Below are 19956 nucleotides of genomic sequence, written 5' to 3'. Positions count from 1 at the left end.
AAGAAGTCTACACAAATCTCATGATTTTTATGAGTGTCTTCTGAATGCTGAAATATCTCATCAACAATAAAAGTTGTTTTTTTTCTCCATCTGAACCCAGATTTCAATCCAGTTGTCTACAAAAAACATTTCAAAGTATCATCAGTTAGATACTGAGTTACTTGGTTATTGAAAACACAAGAGTTTTGTCGAGCAGTTCGTCTGCTGACGTATTTTTACCACATTTTTTGTTGATTTTCATGCACTAAGTTGAAGGCATTTCAAAAATCCATCTGAAAATTTCAAAAATCACACTGTTAAAGCTAAAGTTGAGCTGTTTTTTCTTAGTTCTTGACCTTTATGAATGAGAATCTTCACAGAATCAACCATTTTCAAGTCCTGTTTCCTAACTTGTTTCACATCTTATGTGTCTTAGTATGATTACAAATGTTACCATTGAGTCACTGCTCAACCCTCCTTTGGAACTCATGTTATTTTGCGAAATTGCAAAACCCAGTCTGACTAAATCTGAGTTACAGTTGAGATGCCGTACAGTAAATATCACGCACATTTGCTGCATGATGTCTCCTATGCACGCACACGTACACATGCTGCAGTCTGAGTGAGTCTTTCAATAGGTCTTTCAATTATTGACACACATAAAATATGCACAGCACATGGTGGATGTAGGCTTGGATGATCCTACAGACTTAAACCGGTCACAGGACACTTGAACCTGAACCTAACGAACAGACCGCAGCAGGTGGGGCTTAGCTTCATACAGAACTGTACATGTTTATATAAGAGGATTTTAATTTAAGAGGACGTTAAGTAAGTTAAGGACATGATTTTCTGGTGACTGTCCCTTAAGATCGGACAAAGATAAGTTAAAAGTCTTCAGGACTGCATCTACTGAGTGGGAAACCTGAAGAATTAAATTATACTGAACAGAGTTATTTCTCCATTACAAGTTATTTGTCCCGCAGAAAAAAAAAACACTGATTGTTGCTGGTTCAGTTTTTATTGTTTACTGTTGTCAACATGCTGCCAGTGAAATAGATTTGTAGATTTGTATCAAAATCTGGTTTCTTATGTGTTCCTTTGTATTTGGATAATAGAAAGTCCTCCTGTAGCCTTCCTGTATAGTACATTAAAAAGGAAAACTCAATAATAAGAGTGTCAAAGCACTGTAGCTCAGTAGTTCCTGTGTGTGTAGCTGGTAGGTCAGGACTGAAGAGGAGTTGTGGGATGTTTTGGTCAGAAGATATGTTATTATGTCTTATTCATTAATATAATAATTATATTATATTTTGGAGTTGGTCAGGTCCAAAAGTGTTGGAGGATCTGTATCTGACTTGCTGACCATCCAGTCAGGAGAAGTGTTATCATCATATTATTGCCTATATCCTTTCAAAACCCCCATTGTTTAATCTCCAGTCTGTCAACCAGATATGTTTTGACTTAGAAGTCAGTGATAATGTAATCTGATGGTGTCTGTGATTTGGTCGACCCTGGATGTTTAGACAGGACATGACAAAGAGATCTCTTTCACATGTTCTGTCTAATTTGAAGGACTGTTTAAAGCAATGATTCCTCTTACAAGAGGAATTCATAAATAATTAAAAGGCACCTTTGCTCAATACAATACTCTGAAGGGTTTCCCAGCTACAACCTTGAGTGGTCTGGTATAGATAATGTTACCAGTTATTGCTACATAGCAGATGGTACTGAGTCATTCTGATGAATGTATGACTTTTCTCTACTTGTGCCACTGTTACACAATATTTTTTATATATTTACCAACATCCTGTTTTGGTAACTTGTTGCCACAGTGACCACTATTCAGGAAAAGTTATGTATGCATGCTTTTAAGTGTGCAAAATAATCAAAAAATGATTTGCAAATAACCTTAAACTAAAGACCTTGTCCAGACATCGGAGGAAGAGCTCAGGTGTTAACATTAATGATGGCTCTATTGTATTCAGTGAGCCATGACAGTGTGACAGTGAGCCAGCATGCACAATACCAGCAGCCTGACACTGAAGCAGCTAGGTGGAATTCAGCCATCATTAACTTAATTATTTACACCTGAGCTTTTCAAACTGTGACAGTTGAAAAAAAAAGTCTTCCATGGAGAAAGATGTATTCTTGAATAAATCAATTCATGGCATCTTGGGAAAAGTTTCCAGAGCTCAAACAGATAGACAGGTGCTGCATACCAACAAAAATGAACCATCAGCAAAAGCTGAAGACGTGATGTTTCTGTCATACTATTCAGTCATACTATATACACTACAGTGACTCACACACACCAACTGAAAGACCGTATGCTCCTTAAGCAGAGTCCAGCTACAATTAGCATGTTACCAAGCATGTAACCTTTTGCATGTTATTAAGCTAACAGGCTAATTTGACACACTAATTCCTTTGAAAAACTGTAATTAGCGCCAGTAAGTTAGCATTTATACAGATAGTAGCACTAGACCTACCAGCATACTAACATTAAGTTAACGTTAACATCATATTAACAAATACTGTTAGCATGGTGATGGGATTTTGGTCTTTAATGTTTAATGTACATAATTATTAGATATTATCACAAGAGATAATAGTGGTTGACTTCCCAACTACACTTCATTGCTATTGCTAGAGCTATAGCTTGACTAAAAATAAGAGGTTTTTGTCAAAAGTTGCTACATGTGAGCTACATAAGTGATACTTCATGAGATTTCCTAATACAACAATAGATGTGGTGGAAGCAGAAAATAAGTTCCCTCTGCTAAATTTTTATGTACTCATACTGGTACGCAACAGTGAAAAATTCCTTGCTTTCTAGGATGTGAGAAAAAAGGGATTTTGATGTAAAATCAAGAACAAGTTTTGTAATTTGACCCTTCATGTGACCACAACCCACAAGAAAGACTTCAGACACGTGTTGTGAAGAAACCATCCCTTTATTGGTGTGAAGCTGTCCCATCCAAGTCAGGGTCAAAAGGATTAAAAACAGTCAGTGCTCAAAAACAGACCAAACCAGAGTTTCTCCACACCCTGCTGACTCTAGTGGGGTGGGATTTACAAAGTCGTACTGGGTGCAGACGTACGCAGCGCTGCGCCAAAGAAGTGAGAGGGGATCCACAGAAATGATAAAAAATAATTCACTTTACTCCAAACCACGTTCACTGCTTTTACTGAAACACTACAGCAGTACCAGAACTTTCTCTGAGAGGTAGGAAGGGGTTGGGGGGCGGGGGGTGGAGGTGTGTGTGTGTGTGTGTGTGTGTGAAGGAGAGGGGGGGTGTTTACTGAACTCACAAACTGATGGGGTAAAAATCTTGGGTGGGGGGGGGTGTCAAAACCACATCGATGACAGTTAAAAGAGAAGAACCAAGTTATCTTTTTATTTTTTCAAACAAATACTAATAGATTGTTTTATGAGGAGGAGGGCGTGCATGGGCCAGAAGTGCCTCCCGTCCTGTGTTGGTTTATTTGTTTGTTGTCTCCATGGAGATCACCAGTCAACCACGGAGTCCTTTACCATGTTGTTTGCCGCTGCTGTCACAGCTGCAGCATCCTTACTTGGCGTTGGCGGAGCTGCTGAGCATCTTGCGGACTGCCTGAGCGATGGCATCACGGTCGATGCCAAAGATTCGGAGGAGCTCGTGGGGTTTGCCGCTGCGGGGCACCTGGGAAACGGCCAGGCGGTGGACGGTGAAACCGGTCTCGTTCACTACTGCTGAGCACACCGCCTCACCTAGACCACCTGAGGAATCACAGACACAGAACAGTCAGACAAAAAAAAACAGAATTTATCTCCTAAAATTCAGATTTAGATGTCTTATTTAATCTTTAATCTTCCATCTATCACCCACCCACCCTTCCTGCCTTTGATCTCCACCCCTCTGTCATATAAAATCCCTCACACCTCCATGGGCAATTGAACTCTGCAGTGATGTGATGTGGACTGACAAGACCGCTGCAGCCCTCCCTCTACTTTCTCACTCATCTTGTCTCACTTTTACCCCCTCCACCCCCACTCACGCATTCACATCTCACTACAAACTGTCACTCAAACATTTCTTATTGACTGAACATGAATGCACACGAGGAATGAGACAATTAGGAAGTCATTACTTAGTCCATCTTTCTGATATATTCCCTCCCTGTGGTTGACGTACTAACTGGTATGTACATGTGTGAATGAGAGAGAGAGACATGTTCATTCTACAAAACCATATATAAAGAAATAGACTTGCATATTTGAAACTGACAACCTTTGTGTGTCTCTTTCTTGTGTGTGTGTGTGTGTGTGCGGTGCTGAAGGTCACTGTGGACCCACAATTCGACACACAATGAGAATGGAGCAGCTACTCACTGCTGATAAAAATATAACTGTGGAGAATTATATCCTTGGAAAAACATGTTTTGTAACTATTTGTAAAGGTTTCACTCACTCATCTTGAGTCACTTAATGTAATTACAAACTGGTAAAAGAGTGATAACTTCTTGTATATTTTGATGTTTTGCCTACAGCGGTGGACTGTAATAATATGTGGGGATGGGCACATTTTTTGGACACAAAAATAAAAAAACTATTAACTGGCAAAACAGTGTAGTGTGAACATTGTTACACAGCAGTTTATACATTATAGAGTCCAAGTCGCACAACGTATCTGGATCAGTTTCTCTTCCACCAGCTTTTGTAAATTAAAGTCATCTCTGATAAAAAGCTTCTTTCTAAAAAGTTGGAACCTGATATTCTGATTTTCTGTCCATGTTCAGTACTGCACTGGATCCCAAATGATGTTTTTTTTTTTTTGAATAATCGAACTTGCGCACACAAATTATTATCTTGTTCATGCAAAATTTAAAAAAACAAACACATTTCTGGGACTTCTGGGGACTTCCAGTGTTACACCATAGTCACCATTTACCCATCTGTTCATCACATTCTCTCGCTCCCTGGATACCACTTAGCTAACACACACACCGCCCAAAAATATTTCTTTTTTTTAGTTTGAAGATCAACACACATGCATGTATCACGACCGAGCTTTTACATTTTCACTTGTCCTAAACTACTCATGTGGGTTTATAGGGGTGTGTAAGTGTGTATATGTGTGTGTATGTGTGTGTGTGGACTGTAAAGCTGAAGGTGCTGCCTTCTTTTTTTGATTATGGCAAACAGACACAATCTCAAAGGATGGAGAAAGGAACTACATATAGGACAACATAAACACACCGACATAACAGGAAAGAGAGAGAGAGAGAGAGAGAGAGAGAGAGAGAGAGAGAGAGAGAGAGAGAGAAAGCATTTTTTGGACACTTGTATTTTGTCATGCTGGTACTGTATGTAGGTCAGCGAGAGCCCAAAGGCCGCAGCTGAAATAAAGAAACCCTGACAGCCTCTCCCAGCTCCTCCTCTTCTACCCCCACCACCCCCCATCTTCCCTTCCCCCTCCATATTCTGTTTATCATTTCACCTTTTTTTATATCTTCCATCTCTCTCCTCACATCCACAACCTTCACCCTAATTCTCTGCCACAGACAGTATCTTTATACGTTAGTCCTCTTCATGCTCTTCTTCTCTGTCCTCCCTCGCTCAGACTCCAGCCTCCTTGGAGCATCTCTATCTGAACACAGACCTTTGTCATTTGCTGCTTCGGGCCTGTTTATTCATGAGCTGATAAATAAGCAGCACAAACACGGGAGCAGCTGCCTAATAATCTCTGCTAGTTAAAGCTCCTGCTAATGCCACGGACCCCCCACAGATGTGACTGTCCTGATTTTAACTGGACATGATTTTAACATTCTGTAGATTTATGCAGAAGGATGACACTTAATCCTCTTCAATGGGTCCAAATAATATAGAGAAATATATGTATAATGTTTGTATAAATAACTCTAAATTGAGATAAATTTGTTAATTTCCCATTTTTGACCGTGCATTTCTGGCATTTTAAGATATTAGTAAATCTATCAATATTACCAAATATACCAATAAGAATTATAATTTTAGGAACATACCACAGGAAATAAAATAGATTTAAGATGGTCTTTCAAAATACACACTTACTGTATTACAGAGTCTGTGGGATAGATTAGAGACAGAAGATAAGGACACGTGACAAAGGTTACAGGTTAGTTGAACCCTGGATTTGTGCTAAAATGCACTTTCTTTGCTCAGGTTTAGGACATTTAAAGAAAATAATTCAGCCATATCTTTGTTGTGTTTTTGGAAGGTATTCTGTCATTTTTGTGGCGCTGTCGGCCTCCTCACCTTCATAGTAGTGGTCCTCCACTGTGATGATGCGTCCTCTGGTTGCCCTGGCATTGTCGATGATGGTCTTAGAGTCCAGAGGTTTGATGGTGAACGGGTCGATCACACGGATGTTGATTCTCTCTGAGGGACGAAAGAGGAAGGTGGACGCTCAGTGAACAATCAAACCGATGCTTCATTTGAAAGGCTATACTTTATCAAAGCCATAAAGCAGAATGTGTTGCTCAGTGATTTCTGCTGACATGAGTTAGTTTCTTTCTTTCTGTCTCTCTTTCTTTGTACCTTTCTTCAGCTGTTCAGCTGCAGCCAGAGCCTCATGGAGAGTCACTCCTGCTCCAATCACAGTCACGTGGTCATCATTGGTTTTGTACACAACCTGAGAGGGAAGCAAAGATACGTTTTTATGTGGAATCCATAAAGAAACATGCACACAGTCTTGTCAGATAAATCATTTGTGGTAACGATTGAATTCAAAGAGCAGGAAAAAGTATGAAAAAAAATGGATTTTATTTAGATAGTACATAGAAAAGAGATGATGGTGGGAAAACACTGCTACGAACCTTAGCCTGTCCGACATGGAAGTCCTCGTTGCTGTTGTAGATGATGTTGTTCTCTGGGCGGCTTGTTCGGATGAAACACAAACCCTGAAACAAACCAGAAATAACCTTCATGTGTCTGTATGTATAACACAGAACCAGAGGAAATCAGGCATTTCTTTTTCTTTCTCAGGTCTTATGATAGGTGATTACAGGTACCTTTGTGTTGGCAGCAAGCTCCACGGCCTTCTCAGTGGAGACGCCGTCACTGGGGTAGAAGATGGTTGCCGTGGGAATGGCTCTGAACATGGCCAGATCCTCCAGACCCATCTGAGAGGGCCCGTCCTCTCCTAAATACACACATACACACACACAGCAACATCAACAGACAAAAGTCAGCTACAGTAACACTCACATGTTTGATGTAGGCTGTAAAATTGATTCTAGTAGACTGGCATGCATTCAGACTGGAAACGTGGGCATGCAATGTACCTGAGGAGGTGGAGGAGAAGGTGAAAGGGAAGGAGGAGGAGGAGGTGAAAGAATCAGGCCGCTCTGTCATCACCTCCGTGACACAGAGAGAGGGAGAGAGAGGGAGGGAGGAGTGCTGATACCAGGAGAGGGAGATGGACAACACAATAACAGAGAAGGTGAGAAGATGGAGGGAAAAAAAGGTTTAGGATACAGGGAAAGTAAAATCAAGAAATACTGAGGAGAGGTTCGACCCACTGCAGTGATATTAACAAGGCAACAACATGTGACAAACCAATGAACAACGTAAGTCTGGGTTTACTTTGACCAATGTGCTCATTTTAAAAAATATTATATGAGTTTGACTTGTTTTTAAATCCTTCAGTGGGCTGAATAAATCCAAAAGCAGAACTATGCAAAACTGAGTTTAAGAAAAGTGTGTATTGAGAGGAACACTGGGTGACAGTAAATGTCGTAATGAATGCAGCTACTTCAGTCTAGAGGTCAAAGGTAACTGAGGCTGTGATTGGTTTAATATTGACAGTGGTGTATGAAATGGTGATGAGCTATAACAGCGGTTACAGTGACTTGCATACAAGATCACTCCACAGATTACCACAGTTACCGTATATGCTAACAAAAATGTTCATCACCCTAATTTGTAATCTATGACATCATGTGTGTTTTCCCTCTCTCATCTGAATGCCACTGAAAGGTCAAAGGTCAGATTATTTCAGCTATGATTGGTGGAAGGAGAGGTGGGTGCTGACCGATGGAGACACCGCAGTGGGAGCCGCAGAGGTTGATGTTGCTCTCAGAGATGGCAGCCATGCGCAGCTGGTCGTAGGCCCGACTGAAGAACGTTGCGAAGGTGCTCGCAAACACCACATTACGGTCCCGTACTGCGCAACCTATCGCCACGCTGACCTGTAAACGAGAATAGAGAGAGTGAGCAGGAGGAGGAGGACGATGTGAAGAGAAACAAGAGTGAAACAAGCTCATACACAACACGACATTTAACACACAAAAAACAGATGAAAAATATTTAAGGTGTATTTGTTTGTATATAAAGAAAGAGGCAGCGAGAGCAGTAAAGATTAAGTGGGACTCGAGTGTCAGAGATCATCAGTTTTGTAAGGATACATTTAGTTTCTGACATGCAGATTATAATCATTCAGGTGTGATTATTCATTACAAAGTAGGCTACAATGCGAAGAAAGATATAAGTTTATTTTACTGAGCTCCTTACTGCAAATTTGCTCTAAATCAGTTTGGACTATCATATGGATTGTCATGACAGTTTGATCATGGTCTCCAAACAATGACTTTGGCGATCTCTTAACTTCTCATCTAACGCCAGCAACAGCTCAAAATTGAAATTTGTCCAATACTTTTATGATAAAATACCTGCACAACTAATGACAGCCTCAGTTGTACTTTGTGTTTAGTGCTAATTAGCAAATGTTTGAATGCTAACATGCTAAACTTTTATGTTGGACATGGTAAACATTATATGTGCTAAATATCAATATACTAACATTATCGCTGTGAGCCCTAGTGTTAACATGCTGACATGAGTATTAAACTCAAGTACAGCCTCACAGAGCCACAAGAATGGCTACAGATAGTCTCATTTATACCTGCAGCACTCAATACATTCAACATATACTAAACTATCCCCATTGTACCAAATGTACTTGGGTTTAATGTGTAAGTAATGTAATCAGTGTACAGTAAACCCTTGTTATTGAGGTTACTGTTATTAAAAGGCTCAGAAAAGCCCACAGAGAGCAGAAACACTCTTGACTGCAGTATAACCTTTAGAAACAACAGAGGATTACAGATTGGTGGGTAAACATGTATAAAAATAGTTCATATTTATGCCAAAATGTTTTTAATAACTTCTGTTATGTACTGATTGATGACGGCATCTGTCATTACAGTCTATTATCAACTAGCAACTTCATTCAGACTGATGAATCAGAAGTTTGGAGGTTAGTTATGATCTTCTTTTTTAAGATAAAAAGACTAATACCTGCACAGATGTTATTAGACTAGACCTGACTGTCAGGATTTTTTAAGCTGTACATGTAAAGGGATCAATGTTTGCTGAGCATGCCTGATGTTTTTCTGCGACACTTCATCTTTAAACACTTTACACTGGACCAAAAACCTTTTCAGCCTTCTGACTGGAGAGCTAACATCTCTTTCGTACCATGTTCTGCTCAGCAATGTAACACTCCACGTAGCGGTTGGGATGTTCGTTCTTGAAGAGCTCGGAGAAGGTGGAGTTCTTAGTATCTCCATCCAGCGCCACCACGTGATCGTTGTAACGGCCCAGCTTGGCCAGAGCCATTCCGTACGCCTTCCTTGTAGCAATCTGGTTACAGAGAGACAAACAGACAACTAATCAGTCAACTGCCATTAAATACAGACAGATTATTTATGTACACCAGATATCCCAGCTGAGCTAAAAGCTTTATTGTTATTGTTATTAAGATTATTAAAGACGTCTCAGCTTGTCTGCCGCCACTGATGCTACCTTGTCTCCAGGTTTGTAGCTGGGGGCGCTCGGCATACGGATGTTGCGCAGACTGACAGGTGAAGCGTCCTCATTGGGTGGAGCAGGGTAGAGGCGCTTGTTGCAGCTGATGATGCGGCTCTGCAGCTCCTTGATCACATTCTCAGCCATGTCTTTGGGCAGAGGTTTACCGTGCCAGCCCATCTTATCCTCAGCCGCTGAAAGACATACACACACACAACTGAGGACTAATTCAAAATATGTATTTTTATCGTCTGATATCTGTGTGGATTTATCTTCTTTTATTATTATCTTTGTACATTATTATACAGGAGTAAAATTACAGATGGAGAACAAACAAACTTTTTTATTTATAAGAAAAATAAAAGCGATGCCAAATAGCAAACTTGACTCTTTATGTGGTGAGAGTGGTTGCAGTTTTCATGCATGTGTCCATGCATATTAATATTTCATGCACATTAATATTAATTGATAGAATAATCCTGAAAAATTAGGTAATAGGTCCCACTAGAGATTACATGTATGCATTTGTGGTATTAATCAAATTTACAGAAAATGTAAAGTTCATATACTCTATAAACCAAACTCCTGATGTCCATAGTTATCTCTTATGTATGTGCACATGCATAAAATAAACCACAGCCAGCTGTCACATATAACAATCTTCCACTTCAGTGGGTCACAACAGGCTACTTCATAGGTCAAAGGTTAAAGTCGAGAGGCTGTAGGCTTATACCAACACTCACCAGTTCTGAAACAATCTTATGTAAACAAAGACATACTCCTCTCTTACACACACACACACACACCTAACTGTTATAACAACTGTCTCTTTACCTTTTCTTTGCATCTCTGCCTCTTTCTCCCCCTCACACACGGTCACACACACACCCCCTCATTGTTATCACAACATGAGCACAATGGGATGTTGCTGGAAGTGTATCCTACACATTTCTGAGGGATTACTGAGTTGCAGCAGCTAAAGCACTAAAGCGCTGTCAGGATTACAGCGAGTGAGGGCCCCTGCGAAGTGACAGCGGGTCCCTGGGGCCGTTTAGAAAACCTCTGACAGAACTATTATTCCCAGTCAGTTGCCGCCGTTTTACAAAGTCATCATTTACAAACAGGGTTTTGGAGCAGATTAGCAATAAATGCCCAACGTCATGGTTATGAAACTGCACTGAATTTTCTACTTTTGATATATATGTTGCTGAGAATTTTGGTCCAAAATGAATTGAGAATTTAAGTGATATTTAGACTAAATAACAACAGAATTACGCCACCTAAAGTAGTTAATTGCGGTTTGTGGAGCACATTTTAACAACTCGCATCCTCTATACGCTATTTGGGGATTCCTGAAGAACAAAAGAACTCCTCTTAAACTCTACATATTACAGGATAACACTGATATTTAACCTCACACACTGTGTGTGACTGATTATTGTACCTGGGATGCCCTTGCCCTTAATGGTCTTGGCGATGATGGCGAGTGGCTGGTGGCGGGGCTGACTCAGCACCTTACACAGCTCCTCCACACTGTGTCCGTCCACAATGATGGCATGCCAGCTGCAAAAACAGGGAAGAGCCAACTTTAAATGCAGTCCTGCAGGAGCTGGGATTTCTGGGCTTCCTGAATGAATATCTCACCCCCTTTTTGATGAAATAATCCTACTGGAATTATAATTCATCCAATAAGATTCATTTATTTGTAGTTCAGTTCTCTTTGGATTGACTACTCAAGTAATCGTTTGATCATTTCAGCTCTGAAGGACATACACTCACCTCACATTTACACAAAAAACAAATGCACAAACACTTTATATCCTCCTTCACCCACTCGCACACCCTCACCCCTCTGTCTCGCTTACCCGAAGGCCTCGCAGCGTCGCTGGTACTTCTCTACGTGGTGCTGGAGGGGCGCTGGGTCGCTCTGACCCAGGCGGTTGATGTCCAAGATGGCAACCAGGTTGTCCAGCTGGTAGTAGGAGGCGAAGGCCATGGCCTCCCACACTGAGCCCTCAGACATCTCTCCATCACCCAGCAGGCAGAACACCCGATAGCTTCAAACAGAGAGAGAGTTTTCAGTAAATTCAGAGTTTAGACAGACAGATAGATTCTTGGAAAGCGATGAATAAACAGTGGAGAGAGGTAATTTTCCATATCAACTCCATTTTTCCCCTCAGCACATCCTCCCATCCTTCTATAGGGTTGAATGTGACAGCTGAGCCTCACACCTACACTCACACACACATTTCATCCTCCCCGCCCGCCACGCTCTGATCATCCTCACTAGTTGCTCCCGTGGCGTAACGACTCCTGACAGCTTTCCAGTCAAATAGACACATTCTCATTAAAGCTGGAAGATAGGCCGAGACATGCCGCATTACACCACGCATTCCAACCCCGAGCGCAAAGAAAAAACCACACGGCACCGAAAGAAAATAGAGAAAGAAGGGAAAGAAGAGAAGAGAGGGAAGGAATTCCACAGAGGGAAAGATGGAGAGAGAGAGAGAGGAAAGAGGTAAAGATTTGAGACTGGAGGGAAAAAGTGGGAAAAGAGGAAAGTGCTACCAGTTAAACTGATCTCTAAACCCTAAAGGTGTCTCCTCCCTGTCATAATGATATATACAGATGCACTGAGCAACATCTGGAAAAACTGCCAGCTTGTGTTCTTCATTCAAGCTCTCCAAAATGATTATCTTATTCCAGCACATGGTGACTTTTCTTGGTTTGAAATGTATTTTAGTCAGATTCTTACTAGTAAGTGTAAAATTAGATGTTATAAGAGCAGCTGTTGCATTTTGGATGTGGATTGTGGATTACTTATTTTGTGGATATTTTTAAATAGACTATAAAGCTGTCTTAGTTTTTTTATTCTTTTTTCACTTCAATTATTGGTGGTAAAAATTGCAGTGTGACATTCTGCCAAAGGTGATACTAATATGCAACAAGATCAAGACTAACAAGAGTAAGTAACAAGATGAGATTGTGTGTGTGTGTGTGTGTGTGTTTGTGTGTGTGTGTTCATCTTTATTTCATCCTGTCTTTGCAAGGTGAGAATAACAGATCAAGATGAGGTGATATCTCTCCCTTAAAACAGCCCAAACCAGTCCAACTGGCACACACGTGCACACACACACACACACACACACACACACACACACACACCCCTTCCTCACTCTGTTTCCCCCACACCATTACACCCTGCCAACACAATACACTCCTCTGCGAGGGTTTACTACAAAGTGTGAACCAGCATGAGGAGAAACTCTGTGTGTGTTTCGTCCAATAATCTCATATTGTTCATCTTTACAACTGCAGAGTATTGAATGAGACCCACACGAGCATGAAGCAATGAACAGTCAGTTATTCAGTCTCATCTCAGCGCTGCTGATAAGCATATTTGACAGGTTCGTGCATCTATCGTTTTTCTTTAATAAACAACACCCTCAGAGAACCTGAGACGTCTGTTTGGATTTTTGTAGGATTCATTTCCTGTGACAGTTTAATAAGAGATAAAAATGTAACATATTCCAACATTAAAGTTTTTTATTTCCTCATTATCCTACTGAGCAGTATTTCTTCAAGGTCATGACAGTACGACAGATGCTTTTGTATGCTTGCTGCATTCCAGGAGAAATTGTTTAGTCGATCCTGCAGAGTGGGTTGTGTCTGTGTATATATGTGTGTCCAGGAGGCGGTGATATAGTTGCCACTCAGCAGTTTTTACCCCAGATTGCGTTGTGAAACCAGTGATGCAGCCTTCTAAGTGAGTGTTGAGCCATTATGTTGCATCAAATTAGCTTGACAAGCTGCTCTGAGCATCGCAAGAGAAACATATACGCTCTTGTGCACACACAGTTTGGCGATCACATGTACGACACATACAGTATAATCAGCTGTTTACACATAGATGCAACAGACACACAAACGGAGATTTTGTCGTTTTTGGAAGAGAAGACGAAGGGATAGAGCGAGGCGGAAGGAGAGGCGAGGGAGGAATTGTGCTCTCGCATGTGTGATTATTAGAGCAGAAACAATCGAGTGCACACAGAATGCAGAGAGAGAGTGTGTGTGTGTGAGAGAGAGAGATATCAAGGGCAGCCAACTCAGACTGCAAGTATGGCATTCCCTGCACGCCTGTTTCATTGCATCTGCTGCGTGCAAAAAACAAAATTGCCTTTGAGACGGTCTCCCTCTGATCTGTTCACAGCACAAATGTGTCAAACTACGTCCCTCAAATTCAAGAGTTCAGCTCGGATGCTTCGGTATCATATCTGTAAAAAAATGCGGGTGTTGTGTCCTACTACAGGCCACGCAACTGTCTCGTGCTCTCTATTGTCGCACTGAAAGCCACACGGCTCTTTCTAGATCACGCTAGAACAAAGGAGACACATGTGGACTGATCTGTTAGAGCGATGCAACTCCGCTAACATTCAGCTGAGGTGTGCATCAGTCTATTGTGATGTAAATATGTTGGAATTGTTTTTCAATTTTTGAAAAAAAATTGCATTCATGCCTCATTCATCTCTAAATTTGAATTCCACCTTTGTCGAGAGGCAAAATAATCCCTATCACTGATTTCTTTAACCGCTTGATCTCTTCCCGCAGTCATCTCTAATCGCACGTTACTGATCCCTCATTCATCCTGATCCGAAGGTAAAACTGATCGGAGGTCAGCTCTCCTGCTCTCAGAGCGGCTGCTTAAATGCCAACCCAGACAAAACCTGTCAGGGAGGGTTTGATCCAAAGCTCCGGGCTGAAATGTCACATGTCAGCACAGCTCGCTGCAGCGTACAGTCTGTCACGTATAATTTCATACCGTCTATAGATGCAAACTGAGCTGCGGCGCTCCTGCATGTATGTGTCTTGTGCATGTTGGGAAGGTCTCTGCCTGCATCAAGGTCTGTTTCTCTCTAAGGACAGTTTGTGTGTGTGTGTGTTTATATATGAGTGTGTTTTTATGTACCGTACCTGGCCTTGTCAAAGTACTTTCCAGTGTAGGCCATTCCACAGGCAGCTCCCAGCCCATGACCCAGAGATCCAGTCGCCACATCCACAAACTGCTGCTTCTGTTAGCACACACACACACACACACACACACACAACATACCTTTTGTTCAGAAGACTGCACAAGTTTTAAGCATGCAAATACAGCGGATTCATTCTTTTTAATTTCATAATGTGCAAGAAAACACAGTGACAGTCAAACTGTTTGGACAGTAACAGTACAGTCTGTGTGCTGCAGTGTGTCAGCGTCTGGCTTTATGTGAACATGGGGTCATTAATGTCTGCAGCAGAGGAGAAAGGAGCTAAGGACGGACCATCTCTGTCACACAACAACATCTTTGTCACTACGTCTCTGCCTGTATACAGTGTGTCTGTTATCTGTGTGTGTGTGTGCTGTCTCTATGTGCATCATGTGAACATGCTCTAAAGTAATCATTCACTACCTTTTTAGGGTCGTGACTCCTGACGGTAAAATAATCGAATGTCTCATTACAGGAACTAAAGCTTCATAAATTTATAGCGCAGCGTGAGTCACAGTCAAACTGTTTCTAGCAGAGATGATGAGACCATCCTGAACAGCTTTAAGGAAGGTTTTTCAAGGCTACATATTTGAAAGTTTCAGTATGGTTACATCCTGTGACAAACATTTACTTAGTCATGTCATATTAATATTTTAAGATTCTTAGATGCTGTCACCAAGTTTGCCCAAAGCCCAAGTAAGCTGCAAGCAAGAGTCTGACAGACGGCCACATGCAGTAAGAGGTGAGGAGCAAAGTCAGCCTTAACCAGAAGCACAACATGTTTGCAATAAGATGTTTGAGTTGGTGGGAGATTTGTTCTGAACGCGTATCAGAAAGATATTTAGGTTCTGACTCTGAGCGCTGCTTTATTGTTGCACAATCACACATGCTTTTCACAAAATATCTGTTAAATCAACACACAGAATAATAGTTTAAGTGTTGTGATGCTTTCTTAATGCATATGTGTTGCTATATTGGAATACAAGAGTTATCAGACCGACAACTTCCTGCAGGTTTGATTGCCACCTCACCGGCACAGGATGTCCCTCCAGGATAGAGTCGACCTTGCGGAGGTTGAGGAGCTCGTTCTCCTTCAGGTAGCCCGTCTCCGCCCACACAGCGTACAGCACGGGGGCCGCATGACCCTGAAGGAGACAGAAGTGAAAGAGATTTGTAAAAGCGATAATAGATGAAGTTTATTGTTCGAAGTCGTTTCCAGTCTTTCCTGCACAACCAAACGTCTCGCTGAATGAGATGTGTGAGAAAGAAAAGGAACGTTTTTATTGTGAAGTGTATACGTGTCAAATTAAGCATGAAATTTGGCAGAGTCACGTCTGGAATTTGCCACCGGCACCTTAAAGACATCAAATGATGAAGAAGTTAATCATGTGTGAAAAATAGCCTGCAAAAAGCAAGTAATTAAGCTGAACAAATACAGTGTAGGTGCAGGGACACATGAGGAAATTTTCTGTTTTACCACAAAGGTTAATTAATACACACACACCAAGAACACACCCACACACTCAGGAATTTCACGTTCAATCAACACACTATTCATTACTATCTACACCTCATATCTACACCTTATACTGCTTAAAGGCATTTGTGCTACTTAAATCAAAATTTCCAGTCAAGTTTGAAACTTGTTTCAGAGCTTGTTTATCCAGTAGCACAAAATCCATCAACTGCAGGACTTAAATCTGAATTTTGTGGCATAGTAATAAATAAGGAGCAGCTTTATATAAATAATTATTTGGAAATCAGTGACACAGAGTGTGCATGCCACCGACATGGATAATGTGTGGATGTGTGTGCTACCTTGGAGAGGATGAAACGGTCGTTGTTGGGGTTACGGGGGTCTTCGGGTCGGTACTTCATGGTATGAAAGAACAGCACAGACATGATTTCTGCCGCGCTGCAACATGATGTCGGATGACTGCAAGAAAATGATGGTGAGAGAGGAATTAGGCACGCAGCAGTTACATAAAAACATTACGTGTTCCTCATTTTTCCATCAGTTTAAATCTATAAGCGTGTCCAGAGCAAACTGTAAACACACAGATGCAGAGAAGAGAGGCAAAACGTGGAAAAAAAGGAGAGAAGAGCGGCAATCAGAAGTGGAGTTTGACAGTTTGAGCTAAAGTGTAGTAGTAGTGGGTTAATTCATGCTGCACCATCTGTAGTCAGAGAGTTAGGCAGATGGCACACTAGTCTGATTGACGTTGTCAGGGTCAAACAGTCAGTAAGTACATTTAGAGTCTCTTTCAAACACACACACACACATCAAATAGTGGAAATGCATTTGGAGGATGTTCCTCTCTTTCATTCATTCGTACACACACGTGTACAAAAGACATCATTCAGTGTGTAGATTATGATAAGTTTTGATCTCTTGCATGTTATTCGTCTGTTTATTTTCAAACCACATGCCAGTAATACCTCACTCAGGCCTTTTTCCTTTAATTTCCTGAAATGGGAAATGTGATCAAATAATAATAAAAATAAGCAGAATTAAAAACAGTAAAGGATGATGAGTAATCACAACCTTCTCAGGGATGAAGGATGTCATATAAAAGGGTGAAACGGTGACTGATGTCATATTTATGGATGCTTCTGTTGAAACGTGATAAAATAATGACCTCTAAAAAAATGGAGTAAACAGAAAAGGGTCGGCTACAGTCCAGTCTCAGTTTATTCTGTCTATGTTGCAGTTAACACCAACTGACCAACATCTAAAAAAAACCTCGTCATCAGTGCTTCTCCTGGTTGATTTTATTAATAGAAAAAAACAAAAAAAAAAACAAAAACAGAACTAACTGGTCTCCTGTGAGGCTACAAGTCAAACATTTTAAATGTATTTCAGAAGAACATTTTTTAAATAGTGAAATAATACTCTCCTCCTCTCTGTCACCATGTTTATGGAAGAGCTGAGCCTCAGGCAGGGGTGTAACTAAGCATTTTCTTCACAGCTTCGATCTATTCAAGGTTTTTATGTTTGCATGTTTCAAACTGGAATTTTATTTGTTAATATTTTTGAATGAACTGGAATCAGCTACTCTTGAAACAGAACACTCATCGATACATCTCTTCACTAGAATCATGTCTCAAATGACTATGAAGAAAAATAGTGCAGCTAGATGTCAGAAACAGCCGTTTGAATCTATTTCCATCTTATTTTCTATCCCTCCAGATACGTTACAGAGCGTTTGTCATTTCGGATTGTATTTTGAAATTTCTCACCGGACGTGTTTTTTCTATTTCAATCTGTCTAATTGACGCTGCGGTGACAAGCAGCACTTGCGGTACGCAGGCGCGACGTGTCGGCAGGAGCGCGTCCGTGCGTCCCCCCGGTTCCATTCCGCTGCGTCCTCACAACACGTCGCCCCACGAGCCGCTCCAACTGGCTGCACGGGATCATGCACCGATCCGGTCTCTGCTCCTCCTCCGTTACATAACCGATCACATAACGTTAAGCGGTAGAGAGGGAACCGAGCACTGGTGCACCTGCAGCACTCTGTGACCCAATCTCCAAATCTCATATTATTAAGTGTTGTATGATTTGAAGGGACGCTCGTGCAAAGCAAACAAGTCTGTTCATTTAATGCAGAAAGTCATATTACTCTCACAAAAAAATCATTAACTGAAATCCAAACGCGAAAATGACAAATAAATGCGCTCTGACCCTTAAAACCTATCAACCGTCCTTACTGGAGAAGTGCGTAAATTGCGCACAAAACATGTTGGTACTGAACCGTCTTTACGCACAGTAAAAATAATAAAGAACATTTTAAAAGTCATTAATTTTATGTATTATACAGGACGCAAAGATTCTTATATTCTGCATCATCCTGCTGTAGCTACTGGTCCTCTTCTAGGTCCATCAGGAAATAGTCTTAAATTCCCTCCTCACAAATCTGAGCCTGCGTTTCTCCTCTAGTTTAATAATGCGTCCTTCAAAAAGACAAGTGTATGAATCATACAATGACCGACCCAGGACAGTAACTGTGGCTTTTTTGTGTGTCATACTCTGTCTCCAGCTCCGTTTAATCTCTCCCTCCTCCGCCTCTTACCCGCTGCCCGCTGCAGTTGTCGCCTTGATGGAGTTGATCCGGAGCCGGCTGGCGATGTTCCTGAGCGCCTGCACAGTCTGCTGGTCTGGTTTATGGTAGTCCTCCATCTGGCCGATGCACCGAAGTAGAGCACACACACGCACACACGCGCCTGTTAAAAGGAGTTAAGAGTTAAAAGTCCCCGGTCTGCTGCCCAGAGAATGCAGGCGATGAGTGCGCAGCGGTCGATCGCAGGGGTTAAAAAGAGACAGTGCCGTTGAACCTGAGAGAGCGAGACGGCGGGAGGGGGCGTGTTTGCAAGCAAAGCCTATGAATATGGCTAATCTAGGGCTAAAAGGAGCCGACAGTTACTCCAAACTGTCACGCATGAGCACAGCCAATAGTAGGAAGGCTTTGGGCCAAGGCCACGCGCACCCTTCGCAAGCGCAGGTGCACGCTCACACGCAGTCCGGCACGCTCAAGTTCAATCTCAATAGTGCAGCAACGCGTCCTACTGTATCTGATGACACGTTTCAAGGAGCGTAAAACATAAACAGTGACGCTCCTGGTAAAAAAAACAACAAAAAACCAAAACGTGTTAAAGGTTGTGACCAATTCAGTATAAATGAATCATAAACAGTCAGATTTGTGTGTGTGTGTGTGGTTTCATGTGAGACAGCAACAAAATACATTATTTCTGTCTGTATTCCTGGCTCATCTTCACACTGAGTGACAGAGAGCTTATATTCTTACTTCCATCACTGTATACAACTATACAGGCTGTAAATACATACTATATACACACAGTAACCTATAAATAGGTTTCTAGATGATCTCACTGTAATGGACTTTTCTTGTAGTTGCACCATGTGGCAGTATGGATGTGAAACTGTCACACCTGCACCAACATCACCAAGAAACCTCCTCTACAGTTAACACACTCAGCATTTGAACAAAATGTACAAAAAGAGGTGGATAAGGCACTGAGATTTAGGCTTTTAGACGTCCAAACACACAATCAACACCTCTGTCAGTGAAGTGCAGCAGGATACTGTCTGACCTGAGCCTTCTT

At 41.5% G+C, this 19956-nt stretch overlaps 1 protein-coding gene across 1 annotated transcript; it reads right to left on the bottom strand.

Moving 5' to 3' along the window:
- Window positions 1-2917: 2917 nt before the first annotated feature.
- Window positions 2918-19303, bottom strand: LOC121895658 (transketolase-like). The gene is made up of 14 exons (XM_042409044.1): window positions 18906-19303; window positions 16654-16771; window positions 15867-15980; window positions 14780-14877; window positions 11674-11865; window positions 11253-11371; window positions 9806-10002; window positions 9479-9643; window positions 8034-8190; window positions 7012-7142; window positions 6817-6900; window positions 6539-6632; window positions 6257-6379; window positions 2918-3739 (listed from the first exon to the last, which is right to left on the bottom strand). The coding sequence occupies exons 1-14, from the start codon at window positions 19010-19012 to the stop codon at window positions 3552-3554; spliced, it is 1887 nt and encodes a 628-aa protein (XP_042264978.1). The 5' UTR covers window positions 19013-19303; the 3' UTR covers window positions 2918-3551.
- Between the last annotated feature and the right edge of the window lie 653 nt (window positions 19304-19956).

Source organism: Thunnus maccoyii, chromosome 4, assembly GCF_910596095.1.
Source record: "Thunnus maccoyii chromosome 4, fThuMac1.1, whole genome shotgun sequence".
Classification (NCBI taxonomy): Eukaryota; Metazoa; Chordata; class Actinopteri; order Scombriformes; family Scombridae; genus Thunnus; species Thunnus maccoyii.
This window is presented reverse-complemented; position numbering and strand designations above follow the sequence as displayed.

Excerpts from the sequence above, each read along its gene's own strand:
- LOC121895658 (XM_042409044.1), bottom strand. The coding sequence starts at position 19,012 with ATGGAGGACTACCATAAACCAGACCAGCAGACTGTGCAGGCGCTCAGG. Across the intron at positions 14,878-15,866 it reads TGGAGGGACATCCTGTGCCG|AAGCAGCAGTTTGTGGATGT; the intron begins GTGAGGTGGCAA and ends GTGTGCTAACAG. Across the intron at positions 7,143-8,033 it reads CCACTGCGGTGTCTCCATCG|GAGAGGACGGGCCCTCTCAG; the intron begins GTCAGCACCCAC and ends GTGTGTATTTAG.